Below are 14001 nucleotides of genomic sequence, written 5' to 3'. Positions count from 1 at the left end.
TAGTTCTCCCGTGTCTATAGAAGGAAGAGAAAATTATTATTTCCTTTTTGTTGTTACAATAATAATAATGTTATGAATGTAATGAGATTTAGACAAGGTTTATCTCATACATTATGCTTACTAGTAGTGGCATAGAAAATTATTTATACAGCAGATACATACTTTTGGCCTATCAAATTAAAAAAATAACCGATGATGTAGAAGCACATTTACAATTCAAGCTGTGCTAAGGTGCTGCACAGCTGTCCAAGTCTGTTCTGGCTCTAGCTGGACACTTCCAATCTGAAGCAATTAGTAGTAGTAAATATAATATTCAGAAGAATCAATAGAGAAGCTTTTAATACTATTTCAGCAATTAGAATACTGTGTTACTGCAGGATGTCCAGGAGGATGTCAAAAAGCCACTAGTGTCTACTTAAATTCAATAGCCATCATGTCAAAATTGTGGTCATGAAAACATGCTCCGCCAAGCGGAGAATATCTTTAATGCTTTTGTAAAATGTTTTGTAAAGTCATTACCTTAGCATTTTCGACACAAACAAAATCTTTATAACATGCCTCCATTTGAAGATAAGGATTCCACAACACAGCATCTGACCAACTGCATGTGTAAGAGGCAAAATAAGTAGAGCAAGTGAATTGGGCAAACCAAATAATTAATAGAAGTTTAAAATTACATACTTTGTGTTCTTGATAGATATTAGATCACCCAAACCATTGTCAAGTTGCAACTCACTGGAAGCATCAAGGTAAACACAATCTACAAATCCAGGGAAAGTAACCACATCCCTGCATTATGAAGATTCCACATTATTCAATGAAATTTTGGTTTTACGTGAATTAGATTGAGTCAAATATACCTTTGCAATAGATAAAGATGAAGAATGACAAAAAAATAAAAACTCAAATGCACGGGAGATATGTTGGCCACCAAATGAATGCAATGTTTCGGACTTCTAGTTTAAATTTAGGCAAAATGAATAAAGGTGGATTTTGAGTAATAGTTGACATATATAAAGAACAAAGCGTATGCACAACAAGAAAATGCATGTCAACATATGTATAGCTTGGTAAAGTTCATTGGAAATGCTTTAAAAGTTACTTAGCATAGTTTGTTATCTAACCCTTGGACTAAACGAAAGCAAACTTCAGTAACTGCCATTTTCTTTATCCATCCCAATTAATTATTGTTTTATATCTATTTAAGAATCCCCTGACAAAAGTATCATACATACCTCTCTTCCCTACCCTCCACCGGATTTTTAGGATCTGGATCTTTGTTCAAAGTTTTGCAACCTTTCAACCCCTTTACTGATGCATCACTAGCAGAAGCCTGCAAGACAACACAAAATTATTACTTCTACAAGTTCAAGCAGCAAGTGTAAGCAATAGAGTCGAGTTAAAAAATTGTGCATTAGATTAGATCAAAATGATTTAAATAACACTGAAAGGTAAATGTTTGTAAACGGATTGGATGTTTAGTTTCAGTTAAGATCTTCAGTAAACCCAATACCAAATGTCAAAGAACAGAAAAACACTGTTTAGGTTATTCCATGGTGTGATTATCCAAATTTCCGACCCCAATCACTTACTCGAAAATAAGTATGCAAGGCGGTACTAAATGAGAATGCTTTACTGTCTGTATTTTTAACTGTTAGTTCGGTTGAAAGACTTTTAGCATTTAGTGTGACCTGCACAAAAGGAAGCAAACAATTGCGTCATCATTAGGTAGAAGAACATGACAGATGTTAGCGCAAGTAGCCTAATACTATTACAATGGCTCTTCTATAGTGACAGTACTTCAGAGGATAAAGTGCAATTATACTTGTTCACTGAAAAAACAACAGTTGGAATTCAGTAAAATACATGTATGTGCATAATAAACTATGAAGTTACAATCTCAACTGTACAGTTTATCCTCGAAAGTGAAAACCTCATTTTGGAGAACATAATATGTAGTATTACAAAGATGAATTGTGGTTGAAAAAAATTAAGCCATTAACCTTGAATAAAGCATGGAAGCTGAAATCCCACATAGCACGACTATAAGGAGAATCCTTCAGTTCCATAGTTACAACAGGACTTCCTTCTGCGTTCTCAGAATCAACAAGAGTCCAATCCACATTCCGTGCAAACCCATGCTGTTGAATACTCAACCAAGCAAATGTTTTAAATGAAAGCATTGGTATACAGTGGAAAAGAAGAACATTACAATCATAAACCACTCATGAATTGGAATTTTACTAAAGGGAAGCAAGTTCTATTAGCTAAAAGAAGAAAAATTTACCAGAGTAACCCAACAGTCAACTACTCACACTGTGACCTATAAGCCAGGACCGAGAGGTCCATTACCTCTATTTCCCAGCCTTTTTGTATTTTAATGTAGCAGATATAACATGAAAAAAGATATGAACTGCAGAAAATGGATGGCATTGAGTAATTGACTAAATAAGTACGCATACCTGCTGAATTGGACCGGGACCAAACTGTGGAAAACAATGCGGAACGCCTCCACTGCCCAAATATAAAATTCATCAGTGCTGGGTCCAAAATGAGTGTAAATTAGAACAGCAAAAAACTAAACTATATGATTGGCACAATCTACGGAGAGATTCTTAAGAGAGTAATTGAGCATTTGAAGTAAAGAGAAAAGGGGTTTGTAGGAGAAGAACCTAACCTTATCGGTTTCTTCCCGTTGAAAACAGCGTCAGGGCGAACAAAGAGGAGGTCCTTGCCACCGGGAACTTTCCAAGAGGTAATGCACCCTCCGTAGAGGTATATCTCAGCTTCACTGCACACACTCCACAGATTGATTCAACGTTGCATTAAAGCTCGTGTAAAGGCCAAGAGTGAAACGAAAATCGGTTGTAGAAAACTACGCACCTACCAGCCGGAGAAGAGAGCACAAGCTTGGGCAAATTCCCCTCTCCCTCTGTCAGTCGCACTCCCAAAGATGCACCTTTTTGATTGCTCAAGCTTGCAAACGCCATTCCACCACGCCTTTTACCAGATGCAAAGTTTATCAATTTGAAACTACCGAAGAATTTTTACGTTAGCATAGAAATTTAAATTTAGATTAACCTGTTAATTTGGCAACGATTGGGGAAGGTGGGATTGTTGACGCTCAATGCCATGGAAACCACCGCCATTTGTTTTCCTGCTTTCCCTCTCGCTCACACTCACAAAAATTATTATTCTACTTTTCATTTTAGTTCACGAATATTGATTTACACCCCGAACCGGCCCAAAACCAAAGGTGGGCCGAACATATTGAGCCCATGAAGGAATAGGAAAATCCAGTGGAAATGTGTTTGGGACAAGAAATGTGAAGAGAAAGAAATGTGGCGATCACTGGAGTTGTTGGGGAAGGTGAAAGCGAAAGCGGTTAGTGGGGTCCAGTTGAAATGGATGAGCACGGTGATGTGTTTGGGTGATGGTAGCCAAGGAGCCGTTGGATCTCCGGTGGGTCTGGGACTCCACGCATATGAACCCACCCCTGTTGCTACTCTTCCTTCCGACATCGTTAGCGTCCACGCCGGACACTACCACTCCCTGGCCCTCACTTCCCACGGCCATCTCTGGGCCTGGGGCCGAAACAACGAGGCCCAACTCGGCCGCGGCCCATCCTCCAGGTAAGTAAAGTAGAGTAGAGTAAAATAAAGTGAGTCCAGTTTTGTTGGTTATTTTGAGAAGCAGTTTTTTTATGGTATTTGCTAGAGAATCATGGCATGAGCCAGAGAGAGTAAAGGGGTTAGAGAGTGTGAAAGTGTGTGCTGCTTTTGCTTCGGGTGTTGTTTCCGCCGCCGTTGGGGATGACGGTTCGGTGTGGGTGTGGGGGAAGTCCAAACGCGGTCAACTTGGGCTTGGTGAAAATATCACCGATGCTCTTGTGCCTACCAAAGTTGAAGCACTTTCTGGAGAGAACGTCTCAAAGGTATTGTTTTTCCACTTCATTCCCTGCTCCCATTCGTAACCAGCTTAACTTGTCTCTTCAATTGTTTCTTTGGTCAAATTTGGACAGATCTCGTTTGGATGGGGGCATGCTCTCGCTCGTACTTCGGATGGCAAGTTGTTTGGATGGGGTTATTCTGCGGACGGTAGGATAGGCAAAATGGGTAATCGCTTTGAGACATCTCCGTTGGAATCCACGTTTCGGAATAACTCACAACTCTCTAGTTCAGACCTCAAAGATGCTGAAAACAGAGTCTTGCAAGGAATGGAACAGGAGAATGACATACCAATAGTGTGGGAGCCCCGCTTGGTTGAAGAATTACGCGGTGTTCATGTTGTCGACATTGCGTGTGGCCTTGATCATTCTCTAGTTCTTTGCCGTATGTAACACACAACAGTCAATGCACACCTCATTCAATTCTCGTAACAATTTATAAGATGCATGTGCTTTGTCCTTGAGTTTTTACTGTCTTATATCAGGTGACGGTATGCTCTTGAGCTGTGGGAGCAACGTTTATGGCCAGTTGGGTCGAGCTGAAGCAGATTTGGGAATTTTTCCCGTTGACATGAGCTTCACTCCCATTTTTATTGCAGCAGGGCTTGGGCATTCATTGGCAATATGTCAGCTAGGTGAATGGGATGCTAGTGTGGGGACTACAAACATTGCTTCGTGGGGATGGAACCTTAGTTCTCAGCTTGGGAGGCTCGGGGATGGGAAAGTACCCTCTTTCATTGATGCATTGAATGGGGAAAACCCTGTCTCGGTTTCGGCTGGGCGTGCACATTCCCTTGCTCTCACGTCCAAAGGGGAATTGTGGTTATGGGGCTCTGGTAAAAGCGGCAGACTTGGATTGGCTACTTCTGCTGACCAAGTGGAGCCATTTTGCCTTGATTCTTTGGAGGGTTTTCAAATTTTACAGGCCGTGGCGGGGTTTGATCATAATCTGATTCTAGTTGCTGGCTGATTTGGCTTCAGCATATACCTTGACGTTAGCCCCAGACCCAGAAAATTAAATTTGGGGAAAAAGGAAAAACAGCGAATAGTCTTCTATGCTGGAACTTATAGATGGACTGGTGAGTGTAGTCTATAAATAAAAATCTAAGCACTCTGTTGGTCCAATGTCAAATGTAGTTTTTTTTTTCTTTCTTTTGGACTTGTTTTATGTCCTGTAATCTAAACACTCTGTTGTGCAATTTCATGGAAACAACCGAGACTGGTATAATTTTCTTGACGGTAGTTTATCTGTATGAAGTGCATTAAATCATGTATAAAGGTGACAGGAAGATTATGACGAGATTAATTTAATAGGGGTCTTTGTTTTTCAGTGGTCTAGATCGTGAAGTCAATTGTTGCAGACAGTTTTGGTACAAATAGCTTAGGGAAATTTTAACTTTTTAGAGATGCGAGAAATGAAGAAGCAATACTGAAAACAAAATAGGACACATTTATTCTTTTTTTGAAATTTAATTGAAAGAATTCCTAAAAATCACTCCTCACTATTGCTCCTGCTCTTTTTATAGCACACAATTTAAAACCTTCTGCAACTTTCACAGCAAGGTTGAGCAGAAAGACACAATAAAAGTAAAAATATTGAAAAGTGTTTTATTGAATTTAACTTTGGGTATATTTCCGTGGATGGTTAGCATGTGGGTAGGTCCTTCGGTGGAGGCCGAACAGATTGATCTTGTCCTGGTCCATTTTCCACAACAAAAGCCGTTTTCAACCCCCAACCAGTGTGCAGCTCCAAATGACAATGCATGAACCAAACACCTACAGTACAGAAGAACATAACATCAATCATACATAATATACCTGTTAAATATCAGACAACACCAGAAATGCTTAGATTGTTCAACACTTGAATGTTATAGAAGTTTAGGACAACTTCACGAGACAGACGTACCTGGATTATCTGCCCGAAAACGAATTGCAGTCCAACCGCCCGTAGGAACCCCAACTGTGTTCCTCTCAATAGGATCTACCAAGTTGTACATGGCAGGGTCTTTAGCAGGATCGAAGTTACCAACCCCGGTTCCAACAACAAAGAAGTTATAACCGTGAAGATGGAATGGATGTGACTCAACACTGAGAAGATTGGTGTCCTGCAAAACTAGCTCCACCGTGGAATTGAAAGCAATCTTACTAATTCTTGTGCCAGTTAACGTGGCGAGATTGGCGGTTAGTGGCGCACCAGTATAGTTGAAAGGGGTAGGAGGGTGGTCAGGGAAATCAGTTCTGAAAACCCCCTTGATATTGAAGTAGTGAGCTTGGAGAAGGGCAGTTTGGGGCATCACAAAAGATACATTGTTTAGTGAAGCAAGTATCCGAGTCCCATTGAGGCATGTGGGGCAAGAATTCTGGCCTAAACCGATAGTGTAGAAAAGATTTCTATCAACTTTAAGAGGAACATTAGCAGGATACAGGGCAGAGTTCAGGCTCCTTAGTTTCTTGTTGTAACTCAAAGCAAAACTTGTGTCATTGCTAGCCGGCAACTGTGGAAGAATGGGGAGGACCGTGTTTGGGATGCCTTTGTATTGGAGTATTGCTGTGGCAGTTTTGTTGTCAACTGGAATTGGAGCATCCATGAAGGCCTTGGTGGCCATGAAGTATCTACCTGCAACTTGGTTAGCTTGGACCAGAACGTTTGAGGTTTGACCAGGTGCAATTAGTATAGCTTGAGTGGTGAAGGGTTTGGTATAAACAGCGTCAACTTCCACTACCGTCAAAGTGTGACCGGCAATGGCAAAGAAAAGCTCGTCATTTAGGGCAGCATTGATGATTCTCAAAAGGTAAGTCTTCCCTTGTTCTACTTCCATTGCAAATGTGTCTAAAAAATCGAAACAAACTGCAGTCAGTACAAAGTTTTCACTCTTTCCAAACCTCAACCAAGTAGCTAAATATTTCCTTACGCTTCTCAGAACACGGGAATAGTGGTCCTGGCTTCCCATTGATCGTATGTGCATCTGACATATTTGGTGGCAACCCCATTTGGTTCCCTTGATTTTCAATCTCTTCCACATCATTGTTCCACCATTCACCTATTGCATGCACACACAGTTAGTTATAGGAAATTTCTTACCCTGCTATTCTTCCAATATTAAGATACAATGACATTCAAACTGACCCAGGAGAATTTCAAATTCTCTGTCTGGCTGTGGGAAAGGAAATGGTGTTCCAGGTGTAGGCATAATCACTATTGCACCATACACAGTGGCCCTCAGCCATAGAATATGTGCATGCCACCATAGTGTTCCTCTTTGACCAGTAACATTGAAATCGTAAGCATAGCTTCTTCCTGACTGTATTGGGCACTGTGTGATATAAGCTGGTCCATCCGCCCAACCATTACGATATTGTTTAAGTCCATGCCTATAATAAGCAATAAGGTTGTAAATTGTGAGAGAAATAAGAAATTAACGTATACACATATACATGCTTGTATCAAAACCTTCACCTATGTTTCTTATATATAAAGCACAATTGGCTTACCAGTGAATCGACATGTTGTATTGTGCATGATTAGTAACATTGATCAGCACTCTATCTCCTTCATTGACATATATAGTTGGCCCTGGGAACCTCCCATTTACCGTTACAATGGGCTTTGAATGACACAGTCGACTCACATTCGCCACTTGAATCTGTAGAAAACAGAAAATGCTATCAAGCGAACCATGCATAAGCATGTTGATTATGATATCAATATAACTTAACTCACATCAAACTGGTATTTCTTTACGGAAGCTTCAGAGGAAGAAGACATTAAGCCAACAAATACAAAGAAGAAAAAGGTTAAGACAGACATGGAACACCCCAAGCTCGCCATTCTGTCTTTTGTGTCCAAGTTCTATACCGATATCTTGGCGCTTGTTGAGATGCAGGAAGTGTTGCATGTGCTGGGGTATTTATGAATGGGAAGAAGGTAAGATATGGGCTATCAGTTTGTTGCATTAAGAATTATCAACACCATAGGCTGATTAGGTAGCACTTTTAAGTTTGTATGAGCTGTGAGTAAAAACTTGTAAACGAAATATGACAAATTGTAAAGGCCTTGGCTTCCGTATAGGCTGAGTTTCTATGGATCAGTATATAGAGATGATATTACTTTATACTACACGTTTTCAAAATTTGAACTGAAAATGATAGGTAGATGAAATCCAACCCAGTAATCTACCTCAATATACTCTTCTGCCTACAGGCTTTATCGTTAAGGAGAAGTAATGGCTTAAAGCCAAAGGGTGAATGCCAATGCTAGAAATTAATTCCTTGTGTCACCCAAGTGGAAGAAAGTTCCTTTGCCACTTATTTTAGTTATTGCTGCGATTCCATTATAGTTAAATCTCACTATTTTAAGATGTAGCAACTTTTAAGAAAAGAAATGTAACGACCATGGACTATATCAGTTTATCTCAATTTCTTCTGTAAGAACCTATTGAACCCACGAGGCTATTTGAGAAGCTTTAAAAGCGGTGGATGAGTTTTGAAGGTCACGACACAACAATACCACTATGTTTTCAATAATCAAAATAGCTTATTTGATTTCAACTAATTTAGAAATACAAATTCCAGATTTTGACCATGGGAGTAACAACAATAGAATTCTTTTGTCACGTCAATTTTAGACCTTTATTTATCTTTTTCCATCTTATCATTTTTTTCCCTCGTCTGGTCTCTTTCTTTCTGAAGTATATTGATCCCTGGCTGTTCGAGAAAACATCTTTTTGGAGACAAGTCATATGTAGCTTTATGCTTCAGCTACCAAACCTGAAAACAATTTATTTGTTTAGGCTTATAATTAAGAGAGAAATTATTACATGTTCCAAGGTAGTTCTGATAATATAATATCAAGTTCTCAAATTATAGTTGTATGTAATGTTTTTTTTATTCATAGGTGAATTAAATATTTCATATTAGTCATAAATTGTCATATAATTAACCTGCCATCAACCTAATTTGTTTTTATTGCTTGGAAAATGCGGTTGAATGGTCGAGCATGTTCCACCAACTTAGTTCGTTTGCTAGCTGTTTATGTTTTTCCACCAACTTATATTCTTTTTTATGAATATCGTTTTTCTAATTCTGGTATATTTTTTAGTAAACAAATGCATGGAGTTCAAGCATTTCATGGGCTAGAGCTTTTCCTACACATCCCTTGTTTTGTCACCGTATCATTCAATCAAAGAAAATGTCCATTACTTTCCTTCTTACAAAAGGGTCTTAGGAATCGTTAAGAATAATAGTTCTTTTGTTAAGTTATAAAACAAACGAAGCACCACATATGCTACTGCTTTCATGTTTTACAGAATATTATAAATACTTTTAAATACATGTAAATTTAGAATAAAACCAAATGTGTAAAAATCTATATAAAATTTTATCAACTAATATTCCAACATTTATATAAAATAATTCAACACGTGACCAAACATTCAATATAAAATGTATATTGGAGTCGAAAACTATTTTGTGTGACTTCGATATCACAACTATTTTTGGCAAAAACTATTGGCAGAGCATCACATCAGCCATGATATGACTAAACTTTTCTGGGTACATGTAGCAGCTGGGAAGTCTCAAACATGTATGAAATAGCTGAATATTTGATTGCGCATGCATGAATGAACCTATAGAACCATAAAATACTGTCCATCATTTTATTTTATCTTTCCTTTTCGATAGCATTTTATATATTTAATTTTAATAAGCATTCTAATTTTGAAGTCTGAAGATTCAATCAAACTTCATGAACATAGCAAGTTGAGTTTCAAAGAAACTAGCAAGCAACAAGGAAGTAGATATCTTGCTTTCAAAGTTCTACTAATTGGATGCATCGTTCAGTTCCGTCTTTTGGTGAAATAAATGACAACTATATAAATGAGAAGATAAGTTTTGTTTATCAGGTAAACAATTTATTAATGCATCATCTTGAATAATGTATTCTTATAATTGTTTAACATAACCTTAAATCGCAATACATATCAATAACACTGGGATAAAAAGCACAAGTAAATCTTATGCATGCTCCAAATTGGGCTTACACTTGTTAGCTCTTGATTAAAACTCTGCATCTTTTTGCAGGAAGTATTAACAGATAATAAATGTCGAATATAACACAATCCAAGGTTGTTGACAATTTATTTTACACATGTCTAGCATGTTGGAAGGTCCTTTGGTGGAGGAACAACAGATTGATCTTGTCCTGGTCCATCTTCCACCAGGAACGCCGTTTTCAATCCCCAACCTGTGTGCAGCTCCAAATGACAATGCATGAACCAAACACCTACACAACCATAAAATTAGACATGTCAACATATCACAACTAAGACAATCCTTATATTACCGAATGTGTAACATTTTCTGAGTTTTCTAAGGTCGCAGATGCACTTCATCGTAAAGAAATTATTAAATAGTCTCAGATCATCGATTGTTCACGGTCCTCACCAATCTTTATATGATATGTGGTTAAATTTTGCTAATTTATGACAAAGAATGAGCAGCAAACTGCACGAAATAATTTCTTCTAGAATGACATGCATACACATACATACCTGGATTATCAGCTCTGAAACGAATTGCGGTCCAACCACCGGTGGGAACCCCGACAGTGTTCCTCTCAATAGGATCTACTAAGTTATATTTAGCTGGGTCTTTTGCAGGATTAAAATTACCGATCCCAGTTCCAACAACAAAGAAGTTATAGCCATGAAGATGGAAAGGGTGCGACTCAACAGTGAGGAGGTTGGTGTCTTGCAAAACTAGCTCCACTGTAGAATTAAAGGGAACCTTGCTAATTCTTGTGCCCGTTAAAGTACCAAGATTAGCCGTTAACGGTGCACCCGTGTAGTTAAAAGTGGTTGAAGGCTTATCGGGAAAATCAGTTCTGTAAACCCCCTTGATATTGAAGTAGTGAGCTTGGAGAAGCGCGGTTTGGGGCATCACAAAAGAGACATTGTTTAGGGAAGCAAGAAGCCGCGTTCCATTGACGCACGTGGGGCAAGAATTCTTGGCCAAACCGATGGTGTAAAAGAGCTTTCGATCAACTTGGAGTGGAACATTAGCAGGGTACAGAGGAGAGTTTAGGCTTCTTAGTTTCTTGTTGTAACTCAGAGCAAAACGCGTGTCATTGGCAGCAGGAAGAAAAGGAAGAAAAGGGAGGACAGTGTTTGGAATGCCTTTGTATTGGAATATAGCTGTGGCGGATTTGCTGTCAACTGGGATCGGTGCATCCATAAAGGTTCTTGTAGCCACGAAATATCTTCCAGCCACTTGGTTGGCCTTGACAAGAACATTTGTGGTTTGACCAGGTGCAATGAGAATGGCTTGAGTGGTGAACGGTTTTGTGTAAACAGCGTCAACCTCCACCACTGTCATGTTGTGACCCGCAATGGCAAAGAAAAGCTCATCATCCAGGGCAGCGTTGATGATTCTCAGTAGGTAAGTCTTCCCTTGTTCAACCTCCATTGCATATGTGTCTGAAACATGAATGTAAATTTTGTATTGGAGGATTAGGAATGAAACGGTTTTTAAGTTAAGTTCCCCCTGGAGAAAAGATACTTTTTATATCCATATTTTTTCTTACGTTTCTCTGAGCAAGGAAAGAGTGGTCCTGGCTTTCCATTGATTGTATGTGCATCTGACATATTTGGTGGCAACCCCATTTGGTTCCCTTGCGTTTCAACAGCTTCCACGTCATTGTGCCACCATTCTCCTGTTAAGAAATTTGAAAAAATCCATTGAAAAGCCAAAAATCGCCATAATGATTACCTTTTGAAGTTCAAAGTAGTATATCTATAGCGTAAAACCAAACACTATATGTGTAATGTATTTCAGAAACTGAAACTAACCTAGCAGAATTTCAAATTCTCTAGCTGGCTGTGGGAAAGGAAATGGAGTCCCTGGTTTTGGCATGATAACAATAGCACCATACACTGTGGCCCTCAACCAAAGAATATGAGCATGCCACCACAAGGTTCCTCTTTGCCCTGTGACGTTGAAATCATAAGTGTAGCTGCTACCGGTTTGAATCGGACATTGTGTAATGTAAGCTGGCCCATCAGCCCAACCATTGCGATATTGTTTAATTCCATGCCTGTAGTATAGCCAATAATCCATATAATGCTATAAGAATCCCACATTTGCATGTGCAAAGATAATATAATTCATGTCACTTTTGTTTCTGGAAAATACAAATTGGATTACCAGTGAATTGACATGTTATATTTTGCATGGTTGGTTACGTTGACTTGTACTCTATCTCCTTCTCTGACATAAATCGTTGGCCCTGGGAACCTCCCATTTACTGTTACAATGGGTTTTGCATGACAAAGTCTACTCACATTCTTTACTTGAATCTGTAGGTAGAATATAATCAACGTGATCAAAATCAAAAATCAATGTTAAGCATGCTGATTATGACCATAATAAATGCATACAACATAACTCACGTCAAACTGGTATTTCTTTGTGGCTGCTTCAACTGTGAAGGAGAATAAGCCAAGAAATCCGAAAAGAATCACTAACAAAGATTTGTGACTGCTGATGAAGTCCATGCCAGCAGCCATTTTTCTGCTCTTCTTAGACAACTTCAGTTTAGTACGTATATGTATATATGATGCAGTGTTTGATGAGATAGTTGTGGCGAAGAAATGCAGACATAGTATTTATACAAATTGCTGCAAAGGTATAGGTTGGACTAATTAAGCAGTTTATTAAAAAGAACTTGATTAGGTAACGAAATTGTTGTACATCAAGGCTTGCAAGCGATATGTTGAGAAGGACTTGAACGTCTTTGGAATGCCTTAGAGGCTGAGATTCCTAAGCCAATAAAAATATTCACAAGCACAATTCATTTCTTATATAGTTTTTAATGTCAGTGTGGACTGAAAGTGAGGATATGGGGACCAAACAAGCCTTACACATTGCGCTAATCCATTTCTTTAAAGAGAAGCAATGTGTTAAATGGTAGAATGTAACTGTAGGGAGAGATTGAGCAGATAATTATGTGTGTGCTTTCAACCAAATATATATATATATATATATTATATCAGTACTTAGTATTTGAGTTAATAATAATTTAGTTGGCTATTGTAGGATATTCAGCAAACAGAAATGGTTGCTTGCTTTAGACCTTACATTCTTTCTGTAAATCCTTCGCTGGTAGACTTTCTATTACCTGGGACCAGACTAGATTGGCGTTGCAGATAAATAGAAGAACTTTTAAGATACTGCTACGTCATATCCAAGTTAAGAAATGTGAGCCTGTGTCACTGTGTAATTAACTAGTCACTGGTCATTCTTTAGTAAGATAACAGCACTGATAAACTAAAAATGTTTTTGTGTGTATAATAAATCATGTGATATATCCAATTAAACTTAAATTATCGCTTGTTAACTCTAATTTAACAATATATCAAAGTAAATTAATGTGTTTTAAAACTTTTGATTATCACCCTGTGATTTCAAAAGCTTTTGTTTAGGTGCCTCAACTTATTTTAAGATTATGATATGTTAATGTTTCAATGCAATGCTGAATTAAAATATAATTTTGTAATTAATTATAATGTTCTTACGGAATAGTTTAAAGCTTGTCAATGTTGTTGTGGAAAGATATAAACAAAAAGTTTTGGGACCTTCAAAATTTATATATTTAATTATTGTTATTAATAAAAAAATTAATTCATAATTTAGTATAATTATAATCAGAAAAGAAATCACACTTATCAAAAAGATTATTCTTTCTTTTTTCAAATTCTTGAATTAATTGTAAATGATTATATTATCGACAAGAAATTCATTCTCATCTTATTTGTAATTTTATTTTGATAATCTTTATTGTAAAAATATTCATAAGATGAAAAATCATGCTACTTATTAAACTAAAATTCATAATACATTACTTTTTCTTTTATATTCATAAAATATAAATATATAAACACTCATGAGATGAAAAATAATATTAACCATCAAATTAATATTTCACTATTAAGAGAGACAAAATTATCATTTTTTTTCTTTAATATTAAAAGAGAATATAAAAGATTATAGAAAAA

The 14001-nt window shown here is 37.6% G+C and overlaps 4 protein-coding genes across 5 annotated transcripts; 1 reads left to right on the top strand and 3 right to left on the bottom strand.

Moving 5' to 3' along the window:
* Positions 1-13: 13 nt before the first annotated feature.
* LOC108335670 (putative glucose-6-phosphate 1-epimerase) lies at positions 14-3234 on the bottom strand. Of its 2 annotated transcripts, none has more exons than XM_052869538.1 (10): positions 3082-3234; positions 2884-3000; positions 2678-2800; positions 2463-2514; positions 2004-2141; positions 1593-1691; positions 1236-1333; positions 682-789; positions 520-601; positions 14-282 (listed from the first exon to the last, which is right to left on the bottom strand). In XM_052869538.1, the coding sequence occupies exons 1-10, from the start codon at positions 3147-3149 to the stop codon at positions 217-219; spliced, it is 951 nt and encodes a 316-aa protein (XP_052725498.1). In that variant the 5' UTR covers positions 3150-3234; the 3' UTR covers positions 14-216. The 2 variants fall into 2 exon arrangements, with proteins under 2 accessions (XP_052725498.1, XP_017427233.1); XM_017571744.2 differs by having other exon boundaries at positions 2678-2791.
* Positions 3235-3288: 54 nt separating this feature from the next.
* Positions 3289-5257, top strand: LOC108335669 (uncharacterized). Its single transcript, XM_017571743.2, has 4 exons — positions 3289-3632; positions 3718-3934; positions 4022-4331; positions 4432-5257. Exons 1-4 carry the CDS (start codon positions 3340-3342, stop codon positions 4914-4916), a joined length of 1305 nt encoding a protein of 434 aa, XP_017427232.1. The 5' UTR covers positions 3289-3339; the 3' UTR covers positions 4917-5257.
* A 119-nt stretch (positions 5258-5376) lies between these two features.
* On the bottom strand, positions 5377-8332 carry LOC108335667 (laccase-11). Its single transcript, XM_017571741.2, has 6 exons — positions 7671-8332; positions 7442-7593; positions 7077-7321; positions 6862-6990; positions 5856-6779; positions 5377-5722 (listed from the first exon to the last, which is right to left on the bottom strand). Exons 1-6 carry the CDS (start codon positions 7776-7778, stop codon positions 5592-5594), a joined length of 1689 nt encoding a protein of 562 aa, XP_017427230.1. The 5' UTR covers positions 7779-8332; the 3' UTR covers positions 5377-5591.
* Positions 8333-9889: 1557 nt separating this feature from the next.
* Positions 9890-12589, bottom strand: LOC108335250 (laccase-11). The gene is made up of 6 exons (XM_052869537.1): positions 12397-12589; positions 12152-12303; positions 11797-12041; positions 11532-11660; positions 10501-11424; positions 9890-10232 (listed from the first exon to the last, which is right to left on the bottom strand). The coding sequence occupies exons 1-6, from the start codon at positions 12511-12513 to the stop codon at positions 10102-10104; spliced, it is 1698 nt and encodes a 565-aa protein (XP_052725497.1). The 5' UTR covers positions 12514-12589; the 3' UTR covers positions 9890-10101.
* Positions 12590-14001: the final 1412 nt, after the last annotated feature.

The sequence above is a fragment of the Vigna angularis genome, chromosome 10 (assembly GCF_016808095.1).
Source record: "Vigna angularis cultivar LongXiaoDou No.4 chromosome 10, ASM1680809v1, whole genome shotgun sequence".
NCBI classification, from domain to species: domain Eukaryota; kingdom Viridiplantae; phylum Streptophyta; class Magnoliopsida; order Fabales; family Fabaceae; genus Vigna; species Vigna angularis.
The sequence above is the reverse complement of the archived record's forward strand: the minus strand, read 5'-3'. Positions and strand labels throughout refer to the sequence as shown.

What these genes read in the sequence shown, in the direction of transcription:
- LOC108335669 (XM_017571743.2), top strand. Translation starts at nt 3,340, where the DNA reads ATGTGGCGATCACTGGAGTTGTTGGGGAAGGTGAAAGCGAAAGCGGTT. An exon ending in CTGGAGAGAACGTCTCAAAG is followed by an intron (nt 3,935 to 4,021) that starts GTATTGTTTTTC and finishes AAATTTGGACAG; the next exon opens with ATCTCGTTTGGATGGGGGCA. An exon ending in TCATTCTCTAGTTCTTTGCC is followed by an intron (nt 4,332 to 4,431) that starts GTATGTAACACA and finishes GTCTTATATCAG; the next exon opens with GTGACGGTATGCTCTTGAGC.
- LOC108335250 (XM_052869537.1), bottom strand. Translation starts at nt 12,513, where the DNA reads ATGGCTGCTGGCATGGACTTCATCAGCAGTCACAAATCTTTGTTAGTG. An exon ending in AGAATTTGAAATTCTGCTAG is followed by an intron (nt 11,661 to 11,796) that starts GTTAGTTTCAGT and finishes ATTTCTTAACAG; the next exon opens with GAGAATGGTGGCACAATGAC. An exon ending in TTTCAGAGCTGATAATCCAG is followed by an intron (nt 10,233 to 10,500) that starts GTATGTATGTGT and finishes ATGGTTGTGTAG; the next exon opens with GTGTTTGGTTCATGCATTGT.
- LOC108335667 (XM_017571741.2), bottom strand. Translation starts at nt 7,778, where the DNA reads ATGGCGAGCTTGGGGTGTTCCATGTCTGTCTTAACCTTTTTCTTCTTT. An exon ending in TAAAGAAATACCAGTTTGAT is followed by an intron (nt 7,594 to 7,670) that starts GTGAGTTAAGTT and finishes TGTTTTCTACAG; the next exon opens with ATTCAAGTGGCGAATGTGAG. An exon ending in ATTCCCGTGTTCTGAGAAGC is followed by an intron (nt 6,780 to 6,861) that starts GTAAGGAAATAT and finishes TCGATTTTTTAG; the next exon opens with ACACATTTGCAATGGAAGTA.
- LOC108335670 (XM_052869538.1), bottom strand. Translation starts at nt 3,149, where the DNA reads ATGGCGGTGGTTTCCATGGCATTGAGCGTCAACAATCCCACCTTCCCC. An exon ending in CCTTGCATACTTATTTTCGA is followed by an intron (nt 1,334 to 1,592) that starts GTAAGTGATTGG and finishes GTTGTCTTGCAG; the next exon opens with GCTTCTGCTAGTGATGCATC. An exon ending in GTGGAGGGTAGGGAAGAGAG is followed by an intron (nt 790 to 1,235) that starts GTATGTATGATA and finishes TTCATAATGCAG; the next exon opens with GGATGTGGTTACTTTCCCTG.